The sequence below is a fragment of the Crassostrea angulata genome, chromosome 5 (assembly GCF_025612915.1).
Source record: "Crassostrea angulata isolate pt1a10 chromosome 5, ASM2561291v2, whole genome shotgun sequence".
NCBI lineage: Eukaryota > Metazoa > Mollusca > Bivalvia > Ostreida > Ostreidae > Magallana > Magallana angulata.
The window spans coordinates 37,631,761-37,658,647 of record NC_069115.1 but is presented as its reverse complement, the minus strand read 5'-3'; the positions used below and the strand labels follow the sequence as shown (position 1 = coordinate 37,658,647).

The 26,887-nt window shown below is 31.0% G+C and overlaps 1 protein-coding gene across 1 annotated transcript; it reads left to right on the top strand.

Moving 5' to 3' along the window:
• LOC128185399 (allene oxide synthase-lipoxygenase protein-like) lies at positions 1–26,887 on the top strand. The gene is made up of 16 exons (XM_052855001.1): positions 1–219; positions 3,525–3,569; positions 4,872–4,994; positions 5,748–5,798; positions 13,778–13,872; positions 14,916–15,045; positions 20,363–20,452; positions 20,670–20,781; positions 22,901–23,018; positions 23,731–23,823; positions 23,916–24,003; positions 24,160–24,253; positions 24,399–24,499; positions 24,852–25,016; positions 25,852–26,006; positions 26,116–26,887. The coding sequence occupies exons 1-16, from the start codon at positions 1–3 to the stop codon at positions 26,258–26,260; spliced, it is 1,824 nt and encodes a 607-aa protein (XP_052710961.1). The 3' UTR covers positions 26,261–26,887.

Sequence of the window (26,887 nt, the reverse complement as noted above, 5' to 3'; positions counted from 1 at the left end):
ATGTGGCGGGAAAGTCGTTTACTTTTGCGGTCTCCATTAGTTATTCAGCACATAAAGTGCCATGCTCGAAATGTATCACTCCTTCAAAATGATAAGGACGTTGATAATAGGAAAATGAATTTACAAAACGCAAGAAAAAAATACAAATTGGAGCAAAACACTTTCAATTTATCAGAGGACCAAAAGGATCAAGTCGACCTTGTCAATGTTCCGCCGTTGGTAAGTATTTACATAATTTTGTGATTCATTTTTAATCAAATTGCTTAAACGCTTTAAACAAACAACTTTGATAATATTAACGATCATGTTGATGATGTTAGAATATTAAAATGTTATGAAAAATGTGTCTTTGTTGCTTTTACTATGCAAACTGATTGAATTAAAATGTTTATAACATGAAAATATAACTAGAAATAAAACTGGACTTTGAACGGGATATTGTTGTACAAAATATTTCATTGTTGATAATTTTCTCTTTACTAATTAAAAATATATAGCCAAACTATATTTTTGTGTTCCTTTAAATGGGATCTAGTCTCGAAAGATATTATTAATAAGACTAGACTTTGTTCCGTTAACATTGCATATCGGACATTTACGAAATAGGTACATCGACACACTATATTATTGACATTTACATAACAAACCTATACGCATACAATATTGCTATTATTTTCACTACACTTTCCTTAGTTTGAGTAATCTAACTGTGTCTCGAGAAAGGCCCTCACCACATTTAAAATGGCTCCCTTATACCCGTCATGTTGCAGAAAATTGCAGAATCGCTCCGGAACGATTTTGGAGAAAGTAAATGAAGTTGCCTTGAAAATAACAGTCAAATTCATCACAACAAACCTTTTTGGGACGGCAAATACATTTCAACTAAAAATTTTAATCCATAGAATGGAAGAATTCAACACCTTTTCTCCAACGTACACGTATTTTCTTTGTAAAACTGGGTCCGTAGGACATTATTCATTTTTACGACAAAACATATTCTATCTTTACTCTCCTAACAAATATAATGTAACTTTTTTGCATGTAATCAAATATTTTTGTAATCAATAAGACAAAAGTAAGTACTAAGTTAAAATGTATATTTGTTATTTTATGCTTTCTCTCATAAGAAATCATTAATATATATGAACAGAATATATAGTAAAAGTCCAATGAAAATTTACCCGTATTTGTATTTTTATTTCTTAGTTTATTCATGCAGATGTGATATTGTGGAAACATAAACTAAAGATCCCGTTAGCGTTAATGTATTGCGCAAGCTTAAGATTATAAAATGCAAAAAATCCAGGTGATTTCCAGGATTTTTTGAGGAATTTTCGTTGATTATTAATTAGCGAAGCTTAACTGACAAAAAATAAAAACCAATTTGTAATCTTCAAGAACCAATGATGCTAGAACAGTATTCTTCCGATTTCTCGGTATTAAAGACCAAAAAATCGAGTCTATTATTCTAATATAGTAGTATAAGTGTAACTAGATGATCAGAAGACTATTTTTGATATGTTAAATATGTATTTTTTTGAATGTCGAATGGCCTAGTAATATAAACAATAATTGCATTATTTCAGGTTGGTTAATCAAAAATGAATATCTGTTTATAGTTTATTTTGTCAATATTGATTTATCAGGTAAAATTCAATTATATCTTACTAACATCGTATCACACATGTTGAAATACCAAATGTATAGTCAGTTTCTCTAATGCAGGCGTTTTCGTAGTTTACTGGCAATATGTGTTTTTATATATATATATATATATATATATATATATATATATATATATATATATATATATATATATATATATATATATATATATATATATATATATATATATATATATATATCATCAAACTACAAAACGTTGTATGAAATGCGTTTCTTGAGTTTTCGATCATCCTTAACAACATCTTTAACAGACTGATCATTAACATGACTCAACATTTTTCTATTACTTTCCCTAATTCAAGCAATAGGGTATTTAAATTTCTGTTGAATTGTAATATTTTGTTCATTTATACACATGTATGTACTTTTAGCCAAAAGAATTAATCTAAACACCTTATTAAGATATTTGGTACATTAATTACTTTCAATAAGCATGTTAATGTAAGCAAAAATGCAAACGAAAAAACCCCAAACAAATACTTGTTCCATACAAAAATTATTGTTTTAGACGACAGGTTTGCACAGACGACCGACAAGGAAGGTAGAAAAATAGAAAATTAAGCTATGCATTTATTGTTATATATTATTTTTTTTTTTTTGGTAACATATGAAACTTTAAGTCCTAGACAAAACAATTTCAGTAAACAGTTAGTAAAAAACCTTATACGTAATATTGTACGAAGGTAAACAAGTATGTCATTAACATACTAAAAAGTCAAGATAATATGATCAGCGTTCCTCGACTAGTCAACACACTGTTTTCAAACATGACTTGCAATCCTAGTATAACGATACCAGCAACCGGCTATTAGAAAGTTTTGCATTTGCATATTTTTGGTAACGTACATGTAGTATTGTCAGTCTTAGACAATGCTTGTTACGAAGCGTGTTTAGCTTTTATCTTCTCACATGTGAGTATTCATCAAATAAAAGGGTCATGTTTGCAGCATTGTAAATAAATGTGAAATAGGATTGACCCAATTTGCTTTGCACGGATATATTGCGCACCTAAATGAAGTGATTGTTAAGACCATAGAATACTCAATAATACGTCACAAACACCCAAAACCGCTTAGGACGCAATAGTTATTTTACGTCATCAATGCGCATTTTTCATAGTGCAAGTGCTGGCTGACCTTGCAAAAATGCTAAATATGTACTCTCTTCAACATTATTCAACATGCAAAACTTTCTCTTGGAATATCACTGTTGTAAGTTTATTTATAACTATTTACATGGATTAGTTAACAGAGTTTGACCAGGAGAAGAAACCATTTGCATTCTAACCCGCTTTAATTCTCGCATTGAATTAAAGTAAAATCCTCCCTTTGTATAATTTGTAAATTATCTTATCAATAAAATGTTTGAGAAACGCTGATATTTGTTTGTTTCCTAAATCAACCTGAAAATGATGTACATAACTTCTGAGACTTTCCGTACAACTTCTAATGAAAAATTGAAAATAGAAGTAAAAACACAACACTTTGGCTATGCTCCCGTAAAAACAAAGTCGATGACATGGTCATTTTTAAATGATATTAATTCAAAATCATCATATAAGTATCATATTTTGATTTGGATAGAAAACTTACTGCAGATTTTGATTTTTTTGTCTCTCACAAGAATGCAATCCCTATTATGTTCAACTGAAAAAAGGAAGTAATGCAAACAATTTCTGAATCAATAAACCCAACTTATTGCGATGCATATCTCAATGTGGGGACAAATGGAAAACGCGAAAATATAACTATCATCATTTAAATTCAATTGGTTTATATGTTTTTTATATTAACTTTAATAGAAATTTGTATTGTTAAAAAGATTTATTTCAATTTTAGATACACAAAGTTCCAAAGGAAGAGAAAAGGTCATTGGTACATGAGGTAAACATTCTATGTTAACAAATACTTTATCGAAGTATAATCTAAAAATATAGATGTAGCAACATCTATATTTTAACGTTATACTTCGGTACCATCTTTCAAAGCGATAAGCCGAAATCTACACGACATATATGATATCGTTTTAGTCGTGTAGATTTCGGCTTATCGCTTTGAAAGATGGTACCAAGACAGATATGCAGATAGCAATGACGTTCGAACTATATACATGTACGAGGGTTGTTAGAAAAATTCGCGGACAAGTTCGATTGACCGTTTCATCGCCGAATTTTGACAAACAAGACTTTAAAAAATGAGTCAAAAACTTTGACTTAGTGAACATCTTGGAGCACTTGGCCTTCATTTAATTTTTTGTGCACACAGGAAACTCTCCAATGGAGACCAAAAGGTTCCTAAATGCTGCTATTTTTATAGGACAAAGGTTTACAATTAGAATAACAGAGGTTTAAAAAAGTAAAAACCGATTTTTTAGCCTTGCCCCCCCCCATACCCCGGATCTTTGACCTATGGATTTCGCTTTTTTTTCTTATCTAAAGTCGAAACTGCGTGGACAGAGATATTATACAAAAACTTGACAAATAATGATATGAACGTGCATTTTATAAATCGGTTAAATGACTTGAAAAGTGTGTGGAACTGAAAGGTGTTTACTTTTCAACAATAACATGTTTGACTTTAAGTTGTTTGACGTCACCTGACATCGTGGAAATATGAAATGATGCTCCGTAAACCTACACCATGCAAAGTAAAAATTGCCTAATCTTTTGAAAAAAATCAAATTTCTATGATTTTTTGCATACTTATTTCCATTTAGTAATCATTTCATAAAACATACAAGTACCTTCAAAGTACACAGTAATTGTGGCGTGAATCACTTTGTCTGCAAACTTTTCTAAGAACCCTCGTACAATGCTCTTTAAAATATTTTTTTTTTTTGTGAAACTCGTATACAGTAAATAAGAACATGAAAGAAGCTACTGCATGTGAAAACATGATTCTGCTATTAAATGTTCTTTGAATTTTATGCATGTAAAATTTGATGATTTCATGATTTAGGTTACACTTTCATTTCATGGAAAATTACAGACTTTAAAAAACAAACTAACCAAATTGGATCAGGGGTAGACGGTGGACGATTAGAAATCCTTTTTAAATAATTGAAAACGAAGATACTGCAGCTGTAATTTAGACTTACACATTCATGGATTGCTAATTTCATAGCTTTGACATTTTTGTTGTCAAAGCAATCTTTTTTTTTAAATGTTCATGTGTTGTTGTTTCCAGCTACGGTTTTTATTTGAAAATGTTTTTTACGGAGAATACCAAAAACATTTTGGAAAAGGGAACTTGACAATACAGGAAATGATCAATCATTTTAGATCTAGTTGGATATTGACGGAACCAAAGGTAAGCAACGAAATCAACAGTGCATTAGTTTCACAACCGCGTCGGTAAGGAAAGGAAATTAAAAACCTACTATACTTGCACTGTTAATATTAGTGCGGAAACCGCTAGATCATTGAGGCACATGGAATATTTGCAAGCTGTGGATAACCTATAGACACATTTCTTTCTTGTTGTTCTACAGTATTATATCTGTATTAATTTTTTCGCTGAATCATATGATAAAATAATTATTGTTTTTCGGTCAAAACCTCGCTTCAGGATTGGTAAATATTGTACGTCCTGGATAGTTAAATCATCTTATTGACCTCAAAAATAATAATAGTTGTATATTATTGAGCGAGAGGTCGGCAATGATAACACAAATTAATTCAATAGGAAAATCATTCTACTATGAGATTGTGTGGGTTCTCTCCAGATATTCCGCCTTCCTCCAACACCAATGACCCCCTTGCGTTAATATAACATCCGTGCCAACGAGAGATATTGATAATTAATTGTAGAACTTGTTTATCAAACTTTGTAAAATATTAAATAGAATTCAGTTTAGATTGTAAAGCATCAACATTTCTTTATGATATTACCATTTTCTTTGCAATTAATTACAAATTATATTATTCATATGTACAGGTATTATCGACAATGTTAATGACATCTAATCTAATAGTGGTCACGAAGAATATATATTTAAAAACTTTTAAAAAGAATATCTGATTGATATTGGTATATGTGGCAATCAATATATTTATCATTTAGGGATGCGAAGTATGGAGAACAGAGGCAGTAGATGACTGTCATCAAACACCTGTAAGTAAGGAGAGACCATTCAATCTATATGATCTATTTGAAAATGCAATGAAAAATAATTAAAATTTTTTTTTATTTGGTTTGAACATATTTTATTGTATAATATAAAATACATAAACAAATGTTTCGGACACAAATTCTGACAACTTACTAGATGAACAAAATTACAATAACAAACAGTCAACCATCTAAAAAAAATCCATAAAACGAAATACAAATTTAAAGCAGAGCAACACGGACCTAAAAAAAACAGAGGTAGGATCAGGTGCCGAGGAAGAGTGGGCATGCTCTGCTGACCGGGTACACTCGCCGTTAGCTCTTTGTCGTAATCGTAAAAAAGGAAGTCCGTAGACAATAATGTGTTTAATTATGGTTATGGTCTAACAATTAGTATGCAAAACGTCGGTCAGCATGGGATCCAGTGGAATATTGTATTTTGCTGACAAGGTCGTTGTATCGACCATAGAAATTACGAAAAGATGAATTTAAACGAGACTGATAGTCCTGTCTTTACCATAATAACTTATTTTTTAAATAAGATATAAGCAAAGCGTGTTCATGTACTTCGTCGTCACGATCTCAATCACATAACCAATAGATAGTTTTGTACAATGACACTAAGAACAATTTGGACATATCTCATCGAAAGCAAGATTTTTGTCTTGCCTAGATGGCCGAGTCAGTAGCGCGGTGGCCGCTCACTGCTAAGTGCATGGGTTCCAGAGGTCGTGAGATCAAGCCTCGGTCGGGGCGGAGGTGGAGCTCCAACATAAGTGAATTTCCCTGTGCTTTATATATATCTATATCATTCACAATGGGCAGGTACATGTCTATGTCTTTCTGAGAGTTACTGCAATGTTTGTGCTTATTATATATGTGTATCTATGCAATGTGTATCGTTCCGATCCTCTCGAATTGTCGTTTAACTGTATTCCAGCTGTATCTCAAGCGACTTTGTAGTGCGCGGCCAGCGCCCCAGGTTCCGTTCGTCATCGAAAGCATTATTTTTGTCTTGCCTAGATGGCCGAGTCGGTAGCGCAGTGGCCGCTCACTGTTAGGAGAATGGGTTCCAGAGGTCGTGAGTTCAAGCCTCGATCAGGGCGGAGGTGGAGCTCCAACATAAGTGAATTTCCCTGTGCTTTATATATAGTTATTGCAATGTTTGTGCTTATATATATATATATATATATATATATATATATATATATATATATATATATATATATATATTGTAAGCCAATAAGACAAATCAAACGTCTTTTCCAATAGTTTATTTGGTACAAGTCCAGATCGTATGGAGGATCGTATAGTGGCTCTCTCGCAAGAGTGCCGTCAAGTATATTCATATGATAACATACATAACACACATTTACGTACAAAATAAACAAATTAATATTCAAGTAAACAAATTCCATAATTGTTTGTACTATAAAGTTCTATAATATATCATGATAAAATCCTGAAAACTCACAAAATAATTTATAATAAGATATAAATTGCCGCTGTCTTTAGATTAATGTCACAGTCTTATTTTTAAGTTAATATTATGTTAACATAAATTTTAGTAATGTTCAATTATTGTTCCTTTATCGGCACCTCTAAATAGATGTACATCCTGGTTTTGTTTACACTGTCCTTAATCCGATTAACAGTTTGTTTACTACTTTGGAAATGTCTCGGAAAAGTCTTGCACTTTCACATCCTGATCAGATTCCAGGTCAATGTACTTAATAGTAAGTACATTGTAAAAGGTCAATATATTATATCGTAAATATCTTATTAAAAAAATGATCAATATGTTTATTATTATTAGATTAAAATAATTGTCTCAAACCCTATAGGTTTACAATATATATATATATATATATATATATATATATATATATATATATATATATATATATATATATATATATAAAAAAAATAACAGAAAGCCGATTCAAAACTCTACCGGTTTCATTAAAATCTTCAGGAGTTTTGAACAATCACCATAGATACATAAGATACATACATTTCAAATGATCATTGTGACGTCATATAACATCAAGTATATGTTGCGCTTTTCAGAGTTCATTATGACGTCATAGTATAAGCGTTTTATAATAGTACGGGAAAAACATAAAATATATTCAAATATTCCATAATTGTACAAGAAAAACATAAAATATATTGAAACATTCATAATTATAATGCATTCAGTTTTGGTTTATATAATGAAATGAAATGTTTTTCTTTTGTTTCACGCTCTTTTTCGGTTGTTGCTTTATAAAATTTATAAATAGGACACACTGTAAAGTTCGGAAAAATGTTCTTGGCACAGTTTCTGAGATGTCCGCTAACAGCCGTGCACTGGCATTTTGTTTCACGAATTTGTTGTCGGTGGACGGTCATTCGATGTCTGAGGGTATCTCCGGTTTGACCAATATAGTTTTCTCCACATCCTGCACATGTAATAACGTAGATTAGATTGGAACTTAGATGTCATAGTATAATGAATGTTTCAATATATTTTATGTTTTTCTTGTACAATTATGGAATATTTGAATATATTTTATGTTTTTCCCGTACTATTATAAAACGCTTATACTATGACATCATAATGAACTCTGAAAAGCGCAACATATACTTGATGTTATATGACGTCACAATGATCATTTGAAATGTATGTATCTTATGTATCTATGGTGATTGTTCAAAACTCCTGAAGATTTTAATGAAACCGGTAGAGTTTTGAATCGGCTTTCTGTTATTTTTTATTATTTATTACTTGTGTGGATTAACTTTACTTATTTTGGATTATATATATATATATATATATATATATATATATATATATATATATATATATATATAAATAATAAGCACAAACATTGCAATAACTCTCAAATTGACATATACCTGCCCATAGTGAATGATAAAGATATACATAAAGCACAGAGATATTCACCTTTTTGGAGCTCCACCTCCGCCCCGGCCGGGGCTTGAACTCACGACCTCTGGAACCCATTCTCCTAGCAGTGAGCGGCCACCGCGCTAACCACTGGGCCATCTAGGCAAGACAAAAATCTTGCTTTCGATGACGAAGGGAAACTAGCGCGCTGGTCGCTCACTACACGGTCGTTTGAGATACAGATTCCACCTGTATCTCAAACGACCGTGTAGTGAGCGACCAGCGCGCTAGTTTCCCTTCGTCATCGAAAGCAAGATTTTTGTCTTGCCTAGATGGCCCAGTGGTTAGCGCGGTGGCCGCTCACTGCTAGGAGAATGGGTTCCAGAGGTCGTGAGTTCAAGCCCCGGCCGGGGCGGAGGTGGAGCTCCAAAAAGGTGAATATCTCTGTGCTTTATATATATATATATATATATATATATATATATATATATATATATATATATAAACTATGGATGTCATTCATTTCATCGGTGACTTTGATTTAGAATGTACACGAATTATACATTAGTTTACTACGAAAGCCGAGAAGGATCATTCGAGATTCGAGATTCGAAATACGAGATTCGAAATACGAGATTCGAGATTCAAAATTCGAGATTCAATATCTAAATTAACCAATCAAATCAAGGATCTGAAAATATTTATCCTAGCGACATCAAACTGTTCTAAATAAAAATCATACGTACATGCTCTTATATACAAATAAATGCTATGTTCACTTCTCCCTACCTTACTAAATAATTATTTGTATTTATTTCTACACAGAGTATCTAAGTAGACTAGTAATAATGGAGTGTGCTTCGCAGATTTAAGTGATTTTGTTTGCCCTGGTGCATTTCCACCTGATGCGTTTGAACCCTAAGGTATTTCACCACAAGTAATAGTTTAAAACCCGTGTTTGTTCACCCCTTTTGTGTAAAAATGCGGTTATGGTAGAGAACTTCATAAGCGTAGCTAATTTTTTTTGTAGGGGGTCCTAGGCCAATTTTAAAAATGTTTACTATGTAAATTTAATAAGCTCCAATTTTCCCGAGGAGGGGGTCCAGATCCCCTGACCCCCTCCTTTCTAGATCCTCGCATGAAGATTAGTACATGTATCTAAATAATCTAAATATAAATAATCTGTCCTGTTTCACTAATAAATATAAGCATTACTTATCGTTTTTATGTATGCATACAGTGATACACTAGTACTATGATTATAAACAAATCATTGAGATATTATCACATCATACGGAATTATTAATAAATACATTTTTTTCCTTTTCCTCAGTAAACAACTTATTATGAGTCTTACTTTTGGAATTGTTTTCAATATAGAAGGATACCTACTCTCTACAATTAAAGGTAGGGATGATAGGGTGCCAATTTGTTCACATTGCCGATTTCTTGTGCAGAGAACAGTAAAACCTTTTATTTGATTGTGCATGAATATTTCAAAATTAATTGTTGTACATATATTTTGTTATAATTCATTCATTGATATATCAACAAGAAAGAATAAAAGCATATGTTTCACAGCCAAGTTAAGTTTCTCTGTAGTTTCCTACCCCCCCCCCCCCCCGCACCAAAATTGACAATAATTACATATAAGTCATACAAATGTTTACTTTTTTGTAAGTAAATCTCTAAAGATGTAAATAAGCACTGCAAACAAAGATGTGTGTTTTAAATATACTACTACATTACACTTAGCCAGATAAAAGGTAATCAAGATGAAGCTACAAGGGGTGAGTGGTGCAAATTTACCAATTTGTCGCCATACACACAGAACACCAAATACAGAAACTGTGAGTGGTGTGTGGAATGCATAAAAGATGGCGGCAAATTATCTCAAATAATCAGTGCAAAAAGCCACAAATAGGCTGTTATTTGTTACATATCCTGCCAAAACATTGATAAAAAATGTTATCGTCCCATAACATAGCCGATTAAGTTAATGTGTACATATGGTCAACGTACATGTAATTCTAATATATAAGAAGGCGGACGTATCAGGCGGGGATCAAAAAAATTAAATTTCAAAAATGATCGGTTGAATTACATTAAATGCTTTGAAAATTGTTTTTAACTATCGCACGGGTCAAAATGCGTGATAGAAGCTATGTACAGTTAAGTTGGAAACTTTCAATTTATATCAATATGTACATGTAGTATTACCTATTATAACAAATGAGAGTATAGCACAACTGCCACAAGCAATACATGTCCTTTACCGGCACCACCTCCCTCCCCATAAAAAATGAAACAATTGTCGTTTTATTTGCTAAAATGTGTGTGGTTCAAGATTTTTCTAAAAGACATACCCGATTAGAATTGAAAAAGAGTCGGACGTTTAAAACTAATTTTGTCAAAATTTTTAGATTCATTTGGTTATATTTTGGTCCATTTGGATAAATATATGCACCAGCGCAGCTCTAATTTATATATAATCAGGCCATAAATTCAAAATATTTTCAAAAATTAATAGCTTTAAATCCAGTGGATGAAAGAAAAGGAAAGCAAGTCGAACTCGATGAGTGCTAATACCTGTGTTGAATGAATGGTACAGTAGGATATGCGCAAAAAAGTCCCGTCTACTCTTTCCTACCCTATAATTATTGGAATATTAAATCCGATTATAAGAGTCAAATTAAAAATCAAGTACGGATATGTACCTGTTTATCAAAAGTAAAAATACAAATATATATAATTTATCTACAGTGCATCGTTATGGAGCTACACAGAAAGTTTTATATTGATATGCCGAGCCAAATAAAAAAAACCCTGAAAAACGAAGAGAAAACAAAGTGGGGACAGAATAACTGACAAATTAATTAGGATTATATAGCCCCCCCCCCCCCCCGGTAATGTATATACTGTAAACAGATTATTGGCGTACAACATCCGCACACAATTTAAAGAAAATTTCATGTTTTTTTATCATTTTCGCTAGCTAATGTAAGACATCACAAATACCCCAAACCCCCTCACAGAAAAGGAAATGCTAGGCGATGAGAGAGAGAGAGAGAGAGAGAGAGAGAGAGAGAGAGTAGATGTAAATCACAGGTGCGCTAACACCGTTAAAATAAAAGCTTGCTAGTTGGTCTGCCCTACCCTAGCTACCTCCTCTCTTTTCTCGTTTTATAGGCTTACTTATTGTCTATATATGCTTGTAACAAATCAAATCAATTTCAAATTCTAAATCAAAACTGAATTTGACACTACAAAACTGTCTGTCTGTCTGTCTGTCGGTCGGTCGGTCTGTCTGTCTGTCTGTCTGTCTCTCTCTCTCTCTCTCTCTTTCTCTCTCTCTCTCTCTCTCATATCGACAGTGGCAGTGCCATACCCTACAATAAACTATTCTTATCTGGATTTCTGTCTTTGAGGTTGTAAATCATTATATCTTCTATGGTTTAAAACTTTATCATAACCTATATTTTGACATGTCGATTATTTTATTGAGTTTCGTTTCATAGCTAAAACATTTAGATTAAACAGATCTTTCTTCGCGAGCCGATTTTTACACAGTTGGGGCGAATACACTTTGGGTTAAAATTATTCGGGGGGAAATACATACAGGGCAACAAAACCACTTAGATTCGCAAAGCCAACAGTGTTATTTCTAATTTAATTGTTTATTCTGTGTGGGGTTAATTAATCAATGTTAATTTAACCATTTTATAACCACTTAATAAGAGCTATTAAGACATTTATTTGTAGGAAAGAGCATGCACGAATAATCTTTATTTAGAACAGTTTGATGTTGCTAGGATACAGGTTTCAGATCCATGATTTGATTGGTTAATTTAGATACTGAATCTCGAATTTCGAATCTCGAATCTCGTATTTCGAATCTCGTATTTCGAATCTCGAATCTCGAATGATCCTTCTCGGCTTTCGTAGTTTACAGATAGCGGAACAGCTATTGATATTCATTTATCACACATTCTTCGTTACTGTTACTTTAAGGTACATGTAGTGGAGGACATGTTGTGGCGTATTATTTATCGTAATAAACAATGAAATCAAGTGCAATTTTATAAATATATTATTTTTCAAAATTGTCACTCAACAGCGTAGTGCAGTGAGTTAGAAGATTAACTATGAATCATAGTCAAATGAAAATGAATAAGTCAAATGTTCGAATCCCGCTGGGAATTTTAATATTTTAAGCTTTCCAAAAGGACTATATATGATAAGGGCCTGAAATGGCCCCCTAAAATGAACATCATTATTTTACTATCATTCTTTGTTTTCTTAGTACAGATATGTATGTGATGTGTTTACATAATATTCATTTTGGTTCAAGTGCCCACAATTTAGAACAATGACATTGTAAAGACAACCTTTTTCCGCCATTTTTGCATTTTTAGCGTAAAACAGCTTGTTTTCAAGCTGTTTTTCCTTCCGAAAACATAGAGCGCATTCTTGAACAAATAAAAGATTTTAATCAGAGATGTATCTAGCCAAGACTAATAAGTGACAAAAAAATTTTCCTTGTTCAAGCATGCGCTCTATATATCCCATTTGTAAATAGATAAGAAAAATGTCAATTTTTGGCTGATTTTGATTGAATTATAGAAATGGCGTCACTTCTGACGTCAGATACTGCCAGTGAGTGCAAATAGATCAAATAAATAGATGAAAAATATATGTTATATCAACTCTTCTAAACAATTAGTTAACATTTCATTGTACCCGAAACACTTAAAAAATGGCGAATTAAGGGGGCCAAATTTAACTCTTATCATTCATAGTTCTTTAAAACGTATTTTGTTTTAATCAAATATCGCAAATTAATTAATTATAATGTACTTTTATTCAGATAAATATGGACGGATGTACTATACCTGAAAGAATAGATATACAGATTTAATCCTTAAATTTTTACATATGTAATGAAAAAGACGTATATTTTAAAAACAAGGAATAGTTCTTGAATTTCTGTTTTAATTCTATAAAAGCTATTATATCAAGTATTCCACAATTTTTGTAAGAAACCAATTACTTTTCTAATAGTTTTTTAAGTTTTCACGACTCATTTTAGTTACAGCGAGCTCAAGCTGACCACTGGTTTGCATGGCAGAGGCTGAATGGAGTAACTCGCAATCTCATCAAACGAGTTCATGAAGTTCCTCAAGAGTATGTATGGTTTAACTCTTTTAAAAGAGTGCATGCATCTGCTTAGCATACGCAGATGACGAAACATTTTGTTGGTGAACTAAGGCTATGTATAATAGATGTATCATGCAACTATTTGATTAAGGGTAATATGCGGCTTCTATATACACAAGGGTTTAAATGAAGTGTCCTTAAATGCTTAAATCAGATGTTACATTCTGAAATAAATATATCATAATGTCCTCATTATATGGTGCCAGCCATTTTGAGAACTAACAGAAAGACAAGCAAACTAGCATAAGTTATAATGTAAGGACTTAGGGCTATTGATTTTATAGAAAACCATATTGATATCATAAGGCGCATATTATCATAAACATATGACACAACTGCAAAAGTTAATGTTAATATTAATTAAATGAATATCATCAATTAAATTTCAATATGATAATTTCGATAAAAATTGCAATGGCCAATACATATTTGTCAAATTCTCGATGAAATCCACTTTTTTGTGCACTAATTACGTTTAGATTTTGTTTTGAATGATGTTATTGCAACTCAAATAAATAAGGACATTCTCAGAGAGAGGAATACAAACGGTACAAAGTGAGAGAGGGCTATATTTCACAATAAAGCTGGTGTTGATATTTGATTTTTTCATTGAATAATAGATATAAAACCTAAAAATCCAAATAAATTGGTATTTGTATATAATTTGCAAATTGCTTTCTGTCATCGTACTTTTTAACATAAATTACATTGAATAAAAACAGGTATAAGAATGTATAAAATACGATAATAATATAATTCTATTTTTCTTTAAAATTTTATAAGTGCGTTATATTTTTCGTAGGTACCTATATATTTTGAACATCGCCGTTAACAAACTGCGTAAAAAATAACTTTATGAGAATTGAAAATATAAACAAATGATCTCAAACAAATAAGAAAAAAAATGTTTAATAAAGACATTCACTTGCTGTATCACCCTTTGTAGCATAAGCACAACAAATATTAAAATACTTAATAATAATTTCTTTGTTGAACTGATGTCTTTAAAGGTTTGTTTCCTCTGCATACGACATACAAGATAAACATCCATATCTTGGGGGCATCTCATTAACAATGCATGCTCAAAATGGAACATTGTATGCAGTAGACCTGACAGACGTTGCAGTTGGTGCACAGACGGTAAGTTTATATCATTTCATTACGGGAAATATATGTATAAATTAGGAGTACTTTTTTGATATTCTATTATTTCACATACCTTACCAGGATATATTATGTATTATGTTAAACAGCAAATTAATTTCCATGCTGTTTAGGTTGTATTAATGATTTGATGTTCTGTTTTTATGTTTATATATATATTTTTATATATTTTTTTATTTTGTGGTTTAGCTGAAAAAATCACGTTGGTTGGATAGTCATTATTAGGGTCTTCCGTTTTCCATCGGAAGACCCTTTTTGTTTTTCTTCGGTTTCTTTCTATTATTAGAGTCTTCCATTTCCAACGGAGTGAAACAAATTTTTCGAAAAAATGAATTTTCTGATCAAATCAAAAATGACTATGTGTTTTGTAGAGCTTATTATGCCGAATCTAACACTGAAAGCCGTTTTAAAATCGGACGATGCATTACAGAGATATCGGGGTTTGAAAATTGATTTTTCCGGAAATTTTGATTCCGCGTACTTGGTTTAAAAAATAGCGTAATGTTCAAAGTAAATTAACTCGTACCAAAAATAATTGCTAAGTCGTACTTGAACACATTCGGATTTTTTTGTTAAGTCGTTCTTGAAATCAGAAAGGTTTTTGTTAATTCATACCTAAAATCATTCGGATTTTGTTAAGTCGTACCAGGAATAATTCGATTGTTTTATCTTTTTATTTTAGTTACACTTGTATTGGTTTAAGAGTTCTGCTTCTTACAGGAACTTCCAGCTTTACTTCCGACATTAACGGAAGACCCACTCGTTGCTTTGCAACGAGCTTTGCTCTAGTTATTATTATGATTATTAAGGTCTTCCGTTTCCAACGGAAGACCTTATTGCTTTTGTTCGGTTTCTTTTTAGTTCCCTATTCTTATTTTTTCTTACAAATTTTGTGTACACGATTTCTCAAAAACTACATGGCTGATTTACGTGAAACTTTCAGATCTGATAGATATTGCTCTGAACCTTATTGGATTTTTTTTTTATTGGGACGTCATTTCCAGTTTTGAGATATAAACAATTGAACGATTTTTAGAGGGTCGGCTTGTCCACGAAGGATCTCATAAACTAAAAAAGATTTTGAGTTCAAAATCTCAGGAATGATAGTCAAAAAAATGTAGATCTGCAATAGGGCATTTATAATTGTTTATGTGTTTTATTTGACAAATAAACGTGGTATTTGTGCGTATAACTGACATAATGGGTACCAGTTAACATGAGGAAAGTGTTTAAAAAGTTTAGTTATTTCTAGTGAAACACATTATGGATAAAAAGCTGCTTCTATGCAATGCATTTGAGTCGCATTTAAAATCTAGCTGAATTCCGAGCTGTGTATGTGAACATCTTTGCCCGCGGCCGAGAAATAGGTCGCGGCTAGCTGGACTAGCGAGCGTACTGCCGTTTTCTAATACACAAGATTTGCGTCTTGCTGTAATGCACACATGGGTTTATTTATGTAGCTGCAAACTCAATGTAATCCGATTTAACAATTTGAATAGTAAATTAAAAAAAAGATTATACCTCTACCTACTACCATTGACAGTGTATCAGCTTACATTCGGAAACTGTCTAAACAGTTTTATTCTTTTCTAGGGAAACAGGGTACATTTACATAACACGGGCTGGGAGACGCCGCGCAAGTGGACAACCGATTCGCTGTAGTCTAGGACACATGCTTCTCGTGTTTACTTGTATACGTTATCATACATTGATTCGTTGTTAAATTATTTAAATTTTCAATTATATTGGTTAACGATGCATCAAACCATTGATTAAATTCATAGTGCGTAAAATAAAGAAAAACTGCCATCAATGAATATAATACAGCGTTTTACAGTTGTACGAGTTGAAATGTAAATACATTCACCTGTGTCCATTTCTGACATTTTGCTGATGAGAATATAATGCATTACACCATCCATTTCAACAAAAAGGGCGCTTTTCACAACAGGATTATTCCAATCGAACAGATTGAGAGAGAGAGAGAGAGAATGAGAATTAAGTAGGGTGTAGAAAGTAACAGTTGAAATATATTTAATGAAAAGAGTTCGAGAAAAGGCAGCTTAAGTGATACAAGGATTGTGAACATTTTAGCGTGGTTTACACAAGAGGGTAAAACGACCACGAATTTTGACAGATTTGGCGACAAAGAGTAAAGAAGAGATTGATACAAACAAAAGTGCAATTATATATTGAAGGAGATAAAAAATAATAAATCTATGTTTGCCATAAATACAAAATTTTATCATAAGAATATTTTAACATTTAGATCCACTGGATATTTTCATTTCCCTTCAATGTTAGGTGCCCATTTAAGTTGCATGTTCCGATTTGTTGGCCATTACAGTATCAAATAATTTTCCATGCAAACCAAATGAATGATCTTACAAAGTTATAGACGTATTTACACGGAATTGCTCTCCTTTTAACGTTTAAAATATTCATAGTAATTTTAAAAAATTGGGTATAAGAAAACCCCAAAAATATATCATGTTAATGTTTAGAAAAGAAAACCGTTTGGTTTCATCTTCCGAATGATTTGTTTTATTCATTCTGCATGTTAAGCATCGATTATAAAAAACGTAAACTTAAAAACTATTAATCAACAAATGTACACTGCTTTATTTTTGTTCTTTTAATAGTCATGCTGTATATTTTATATGTTATGATAGATCACATAAAAAGGAAAGATGTCAAAGTCGTAATACAAGCATACTAGCTTCGAAGTAAGGAGCTAGTCTATACACGAGGCGAAATATTTTGTAAATAAATTTGTACATTGTACAGCAAACCTTGTCTCAGAGGCCGGATAAGACAACACCCGGTTTAGAGGACATTGTTGCAAATTAATTAGTATTAAATGCAGTAAGCCTCGATCGTGCATATTCTTGTAAAATTTTCAATTCTTCTGAAATATATTAGATTTCAGCGATTTTATTAACGGTGCCAATTTTCATTTTAATTTTTTTCGGAAAACCCGAACAATAAATCCATTACGGAATACATACGATGGAAATACTTTTTCAATCAAATCATCTTTATTGATAAATTCAAAAACATTCGATTAACCTGAAAAGTGCATGCCTTACCAGAAGTTGTTAAACAAACATTAACAAGTCAACGGATGGCTGAAATACCTAATGGCGAGAATTGTTTTGATGCAGGGAACAACTGATAAATATTAATAAGAATGAGAATCTTATAAAAAAAACCATTGAGCATTTTGACAGAATAATATGCAACTCTGTACGTGTAACCATGCAACGGGGATAACAAACGATATCGGCAGTCTTACTCCAGCAGTATCCTGAATCAAGGCCTAAAAAATGGGATGAACTATAACCTAATTATCTAATTTTGGCAAAAAAGCGTATTTTATATAACAAGACTTAACGGTATAAACTGAAATGAGTTGCTAGTTTGGATCTATATTCACATTTATTTAAATCAATATCAACGACAGAAAAATTGGTCGATAGATTATTTGAGCATTAACTATCTCGCAGAAGGCCGATCAATCGATAAGTGGCCGGACTACGGGAGATATCTCTTACTAATTATTAGCAGTCAGTTTTTTTCATAACGCCGGTTTACAGAATAGGCAGGATCCGGATTGCATAACATTTTAAACAAATATGAAAGGAATGTCAAAATAATGTCGCCGGATTGGACAGCATTCTGGAATACACATATCCGGATTCAACGAGGTTCAACATGTACATTATTTTTTTTTTTAAATATGACTTAATTTACGGGAAAAAACTACTGCAACGTATATTATTGCCCACATACTTAGCTTTTTAAACCATTGTTTAATAGCGTAGACTTTTTTTTAATTGAAAATCGGGACTAAGCAGCTTTAACATTAACTGTTATCATTCATAATCACGGGAGTTAAAGAAAATTTCAAATTTTGAATTAATCTCAACTGTTATGTATCCAATGAATCTATTGATTTTATCCTGTGTTACGTAGTTAGGTGATTAGGTTTTAAGGGGTCAAACGTCCAAAATTTTGATCACCCAGATATAATTTGATATTTGATTTTTCATTTGATATCAAGAAAAGGGGACTTGTCTATCAAGTTAGGGGACCAGACGGCTCTAAAGTTGTTCATCTTGAGCTCTTTACTAAAGATAATTTGTGAAAGGTCATAAAAGCAGATATGTTATCTTACAGTTATGTATCCAAGCAATGTAATGATTTTATCATGCGTTATGTAATTATAGGTTTCCAGAGGTCAAATATCCGAAAAATTAATCAGCCATATATCAGAAAAGAAAAATCTTTGGAAATGCAGTATGGAAAAAAAGATGCCCAAAATGCTATACTAAACAAAATTCAACTTTCAAAATGTCCTTAAACGGTCCTTATAAGGGGATAAGGGATCGGCCCAAAAAACTTTCTCTCACGCGGTAATGAATTTCTAAACACTTGTTGAACAAAATGTGTTTAAAGTTAAACGATCTTTCATTTGATATTAAGAAAAATGGATTGACTCCTCCAATTAAGAATCGAGATGAGCCTAAGTCTTTTTTGTTTTGTGATAGGATAAAAGAGAAAAATAAGGTATAATACGTTGTATATCCTAACAATATAATGATTTTTTCATGCGTTACCTTAATAGGGATTTTAGGGGTCAGAGGTAAAAAAGTTTAATCTTTTCTATCTCAATTGGAAGAAATGCAAGAATTTTAAAAAAAAGCAACGTAAGAGAACTTATAAAAAGCATTACAGGAAAGCATTAGTATTCAACACCTTTTCCAGATCATGTTTTTTTGTCGAAAATGAAAGCCGATGACGTCATATCACATTCTAAAAATCGGACGGAAGACCTCCTCGTTGCTCGCAACGAGATCGTGTCTAGTTATTATTATTTTTATGATAATCATAATTGTAGGTTAAAATTAAGTTTGATCTTTAAGCATGCAATACAATACAAAAAGAATTGGCGCAAATTGACCATTGCATGAAATAAAGCTAAACTTTATCTTTTGAACCTATCACACCCATATTGCAGGAAGATTCAACCAAGTGGTTATTAAATATTCAAAAATCAAACAACTTATATCTTAAAAAATAAACAAAGAGGTTTTTAACCCGACTTGATAGAATCTTGCCATAATTTGCATATAATAACAACCAAATGAGTCTCAATAATGGTACAAATTTTAAAAAGGGCATTACAATCACTACACGTTTCGGAATGCAATGAAAACTCTTCTTCCACATACTGACAAATGAACTGATTTGCAAACAAATATTTCATTAAGCATCATTTCGCTTCTTACAGCCAGAAGTTCCGATAGCTTTATTCACAGTATGGAAAGAAAAACTTATGCCTGTTGCTATAAATACATATGCCTGCGATGCAAATGGAAAGGTAACTAATATTTACAATATACTCTCAACCAACATGTACCAAGCATAATTTTTTTTTGCATTAAAATTTTCAGTGATATATTATTTCTTTCAGATTTTTCTTTCATAACAATACTTATATAAACTATTTTGGCGAAACAATTTTTTAAAAAAACTCAAGAATCGAAGTATGTATGTGTGCCTTCTCATTAAAAATGCATATTATCTCACATTACAAGGTACTTAAGCCATCTACGTTAGGCACTGCTGAAGATATTCGAGACTGGGTAAACGCAAGAATATGGTTCAACATGGTAGATGCTCAGTATCACCAATCGATCACCCATCTAGGTAATGCTCGTCTTGGTATCAATGTATACGATAGTGACAAACATGCATTCAACATTTAGAAGTTAAAAGCAAAAAGGATAGTAATGCGTATTGAACGGACTGTTTAAACAAAACGCTCAGGTTGAATTTTCTTAAAAAGCATATCACTGATCTTGGCATGATGATTAACCTCAAACATGATAATCTGATCGAGCTTTTCATACTTTATGTAATATACTTTATGGTTTTAGATTATTTGTCAAGATAAAAAATATTTTTCATTATTTATAGAAATAAATTCTTTAAAGATTGACATGCTTATTGTAGTCATGGTAGTTATAATAAGAATATTTTTTTTAAAAAGTTTTGATAATAATTGATATTTTTTTTTTTTAATTTATTTCACAAATCAGCCCATTAACAAAATCCAACTATCTCGGGCAAAGATAGGTAGTCATGGAGTAATATAACATGTATTATAACAATTACAGCATATCTGCAAACTTCACAATATTAATTCTAAACATTTGTATTTTTGACATATTTACAAGTACATCGATATTGTATCTGATATTGTTTTTCAAATATAAAACTAATTCATTATATGTCTCTGTTCTCTTTTGAGATCTACAACACATTTTATATTTAAATATATTGTATGCTATGAATGACACAATAGTATTAAAATAGCGTATTTTTGTATTTCTCTCAAAATAAAAACCCAAAATAACATGTTTCCACTGTATATCAAATCCTAAAACTATGCTTAAAGTTGACCATATCATCTTAACATGTTCACACTCAAAAATCAAATGTTTAACATCTTCAATTTCGCTACACATATTACAAGAAGCAGAAGACCTATACTTGCATTTAAAAAGAAAGCTGTTACAGCACACTGTATTGTTAAGCATTTTGTAGTTAAATTCACATATTCGTTTGTCATATATATCTTTTACTTTGTTTTTGTATATGTCATTCCAATATTCTTTTCCCACTGAAAACAGTCTTTTAAACATTGCCTGGTGACAGGGAGGCTTGAATTTTTTGAACAACAAATTTTCGTAAAAAAATTTACATCTTTTGTCTTCAATACAATGTAAACCATTAATAAAAAGAAAATCACAATTGGATACTTTTTGTATATATTGACAACATTTCATATCAAATTTTAGTGATTTTTTATATATTGAATTTCTAACTATTCTATATTCACACATCCAGTTAGTTTTTTGTTTTAAAGTAGATGACAATTCTTGAAGCGTTTTGAATTGGCCATCAGCATTAAAAAGGTTCTTTACATACAATATGCCGCTTTGAATCCAATTTTTATGACAGATTGTTTTATTATCAAATTGAAATAAAATATTGTTCCAAATTGGTTGTTTAGCAAAATTTATATCAGATAATTTATTAATGTCAATGGATTTTTTACAATCATTGAAACTACAAAATACTTCTTTATAAAAAATAGGAAGTTTAAAAATTATTTCAAAATTTGAGTTATTAGTCTCCGATAAGTTTAATACATAATTGATATCTACATTTAAAATTCTTAGATAACTATCAACTATTTTGTTAATTATGCATGTTTTGTCAATCAATATTCTACACAATGCAGCTTTCAAGGCCTTAAACTTCGATTCAATATCAACAACTCCTATACCGCCATCTTCTTGTCTTCCAATTACAGTATCTCTTTTTATTCTATCTCTTTTATTCCAAATGAAATTAAATATGCTCTTTTTCAGTTGTTTAATATACTCAGGGTCAGGCATAGGTAAAATAGAACCCACATAAATTATTTTAGATATAGCTAGTGAATTAACAATGCATGCTTTTCCAAATATAGTTAATTTTCTTTTTTTCCAAGACTCGAACAGTTTTTCCATATTTTGAAAAGAATGTAACCAATTAAGTTCATAGCATTGATTTTTATTATGTCCAATTAATGATATTTTACTTTCCAATAAAGTGTCAAAAATAGTAAAAACATAAAACCTTCAGTTATTTATGCTATGTTAAGTTGAATTAAGTAATATTAGTAAATTAATGTTGCCTTGGTGTAAAAGATTAAAATGTTGAGGATAAAAGGCAATTAAAAAAAAAAATCTATATTCTGATGTCTTATTCTCATTAGGTTTCACGCACATGCTTATGGATGGTGTGAGTGTTTGTATGCATAGAAATCTCTCAGACAGACACCCTATCTACAAGTTGCTCTTGCCCCATTTCCAGTACATGCACATCATAAACAAGTAAGTACCCATAAATGATTTGAATCGGATTTCAGTTTTCTATATAGTATAAAGTCACTTGCATTCGCTTAGGTCACACTGATGCCATATCTGTTTAGTTCTTAGTATATTTTATTTTTGAAATCTGTGTGACCAACGCATTAACTTTTTTATCCATACAATTAAAACAACACAATTTTTTTTTAAATCATATTTTTAAAGATAATTATTCATCAATAACTTTAAAAAGGTTAATATCTTTATTCGTTATTTTAATTGAATATAGAATATTTGTACCAAAAAAATCTAATCCTTAACAAAGTTTGTTAATTTATATAAATCAGGCTTTTTTTCATTTGATTTTGATTTGTGTTTTTTTATTATTATTTATTTTTTATTTTGGAATTTTTTTGTTTTCTTCCTTTTCATTTCTTAAGGGGGTGGGGGATTTACATTGTAAATAAAGATTAGAAAGTTTGGATTTTAAGCAAAGGTTTTTTTTATCTTTATTTCACAAAACTTTAACAATATCTTTATAACAAGATTATTATTATTATTACGACGTTCTTAAATTAAAAACATTATAATTTTTTTCATATAAAAATTGATTATAGGTAAATATGAAATTTGTAAAATTAATTGTTAAGCTACATGCATCTGTTCATTTCATTTCGTATAATTATATTCATACATATTCGATTTTATAGCAATTTGTATATGTTTCTTTTTTAAGAGATGCTAAATTAGCATTAATTAAACCTGGGGGTTTCGTGGACAAAGATATGTACTTTGGACATGTTCATATGCTGAAACTCATAGCCATCCTGTAAGTTTTAATATTAGAGCAATTGTGTTTGGAAATTATGGATAAAACAAGATCGTACATTTGTTTTAAATTATGTATATCCATTCTTTCAGAAACAAAACCTGGACATATCAACAAAATGCATCCATTCATGCTAGCCTGAATTTGAGAGAAGCGAATGCATTTATATTTTGTTTATCTCTCTCTCTCTCTCTCTCTCTCTCTCTCTCTCTCTCTCTCTCACAGTTATGTCTTAATTTCTTTCTTCATACATCTTTTGATAACTATTTGATCAAAACATTTAATCGAATTGTAACATGTATTCATCATGAATAAAGTTTGCGATTTTGTATAAAGGAAATACCGGGATATTTCTTCAAAGATGACGCTTTACGTCTGCATGGGGCTATACAACAATATGTATTGGAATATGCAACACACTATTACAGGAGTAAGTATTCAATAAATCAGTATCCTTAGAATGTTCAGGATGTTCCAAATTACTTTTATTGTATATCAACCAAAAGGAAAGAGAGAAAATAACATAATCATTGCTCATCAGATTTTTTAAAATTTTTAAATTCCAACCTTTGTAGATAATGATCTGAATGTGCGTGATGATCAAGAGATTCAAGCATTTAGAGAGGAACTTGTTCGTCCGAGATCAATGAATAAGGGAGGAGGATGTGGAATGAATGTGATGTTCAAACATATATACCGTTATATAATCATTCATGCGTTAAATGCTGGTTTTAGTTGACACCACGGGCTTAATTCAAATCAATGTCGTATCATAAACGTTTTATTACTTATTTTTAACAAAGAAACAAGAACTTTGAAGGGTTACTTTTCATGATAATAAAATTAGGATACACATGCATATGTATAAAGGTCAATGTTACTTTTTTTATTTCGTTGAATGGAAAGATAAACTTTATGAGTACATGTACATTTGATTAGCTGTACCCGTGTTGTTATATATCAAAGAGCTAATGTTTAGCTAAACTTATTTTGTTATTTATTAATTTGTTTTTATATTTCAATTAAAGGGTATTCCCGAATTCGACAATCTCCAAACCCTCGTAGATGTTTTAACTAATTTCATCTACATCTGTAGCGTAGAACATTCTGCGACCAGTTTTCCAGCGTATGACCAATACGCTTTTCCACCTAACTTTGCAGCGACGTTACATGGCCATCCCGATGATGCAGTGGTAGTTCATTTTTTTTTGGTTAAAGTTTTACCCAAACACAAAAAATCACCTTTGAACGTCTTTTGTTTTGACTACTACTTATTTTTATGCCCCTATCACTCTATAATTCCGCCCTTCCGTCATTCCGTCCTTCTGTCAATAATGCAATTGTTTGAATAAGTTATCCTAAGGAATGCTCTGGAAGGTACAATACTTATATGTAACTTTTAAATTACATTTCAGGTATCTTCTAATTTTATAAATATTTGATATAACATAACAGAAAAGCATTTCTAAAACAATCACTAATATGAAACATCTGCTTTTTAAATTTCTTTTATTTTCCCATCAATATTAATGTGCGTTTAAGCCAGGTTCGGGCAGTACTAATTTTCATTAAGCTAATTTTACAATTTATCACGTATGCCAAGTACTACAAACGCATTCTTAAAAAAATACATATTTAAACAATCGCATTAACACCATATATGTATCACGTATTTTTCGTGATAAAACGTTATACAAGTGTAAATAACAAAGTGGTCTAAAGTAATGTATTAACATAATATGATTAAATATGATCAACAGAATCAAACCTTCTAAAATGTAAATAAAAAAATAAATTAATGCAATGCAGTGCATTGCAAAATTGTAAGTTTTGGATATTGCATAAACGCAGACTCTGTGATTAAGAAGAGTTAGGCTAGAAAAGTTTGATTTGTCTTTTTATCTGAGACGACAGTACGTTTGGTAGTTGTAAGTATTACCAACAATATGTGGTACCTTAACTGAATGCTTCAAGAATTTTATGGCAGAAATATCTTATCAAAACATGTATTTATTTTTTACCTAACAGATTGGTCTCAATGTCAGTATGCCTGACAGCAAGGAATTCTTTTCCGCAATTTCAGTTATGAAGATTTTGACTCTTGTACTCACAAACAGTCTAGGAAACTACAAATGTACTTATTTGAAATCAATGGATATGGACGGAAGGATTTTTGTAAAAAAGTTCGTATTGAAGGCTCGTGTTTAAAAATGTTGCTGCATAATTAAACAAATGACATTCGTTAATTATGAAAGTTTACCGTTAACATTTAATATTTGAATTAATTTTTAGTTTTCAGCAAAACTTGGAAGTCATTCGAAAAGAAATATATGATAGAAACGCCGACATTATTAAAGGGAACAATAAAAACCAAGTCCAGGAATACACGTATGAATGGCTACTTCCAGACAGAGTTTTAAACTCCATTAGTATCTAACGAAAACGAATATATACATGTAGACTGTAAGATTTTGTTATTTAGCAACCAAAAACAACTGATACAACTAAACAACAGTTCAGGAGAGCTTAATGATCAATGACAGAACACCGTATATACATGCATCTTTACTCATGTAACATATCTGTTACCAATTTTGTGCAACATCTTTTGGTTTTTTTTCATGTTATTATAATATTTTTTATTTTTTTTTACTTTTGGGCGTATTTGATTTAAATGTTTGGTATAGAAATATTCTAGAATTTTCTTTTTTGTTAGTGAACATATACATTTATGGATTATCAATGAATGAAAAATATAATGAATTATATATATATTTTAAGTGTATTTGAATACACACCAATTACGAATACTATTGAAACTCAATAAAGTAAAGATCTAAATTAATATAAGCTGCAATTTTTATATCGAAAATTTTAACTGTGAAATTGTAATTTACTTCTAAAATGACCACGTTATCATGAACTTATGAAATCAGTCTGCATGTTTAAAAACATGATATGTTTATGTATGTGTATGTGCAGATTAATAGATGTTGCATATGTATGAGATTAATGATTTTGTAATCGCTGTAATATTTGATAAAAAGGGATAATAAAAAATATG

What these genes read in the sequence shown, in the direction of transcription:
- LOC128185399 (XM_052855001.1), top strand. Translation starts at nt 1, where the DNA reads ATGTGGCGGGAAAGTCGTTTACTTTTGCGGTCTCCATTAGTTATTCAG. An exon ending in ATGACTGTCATCAAACACCT is followed by an intron (nt 5,799 to 13,777) that starts GTAAGTAAGGAG and finishes GACTCATTTTAG; the next exon opens with TTACAGCGAGCTCAAGCTGA. An exon ending in CCAATCGATCACCCATCTAG is followed by an intron (nt 20,782 to 22,900) that starts GTAATGCTCGTC and finishes TATTCTCATTAG; the next exon opens with GTTTCACGCACATGCTTATG.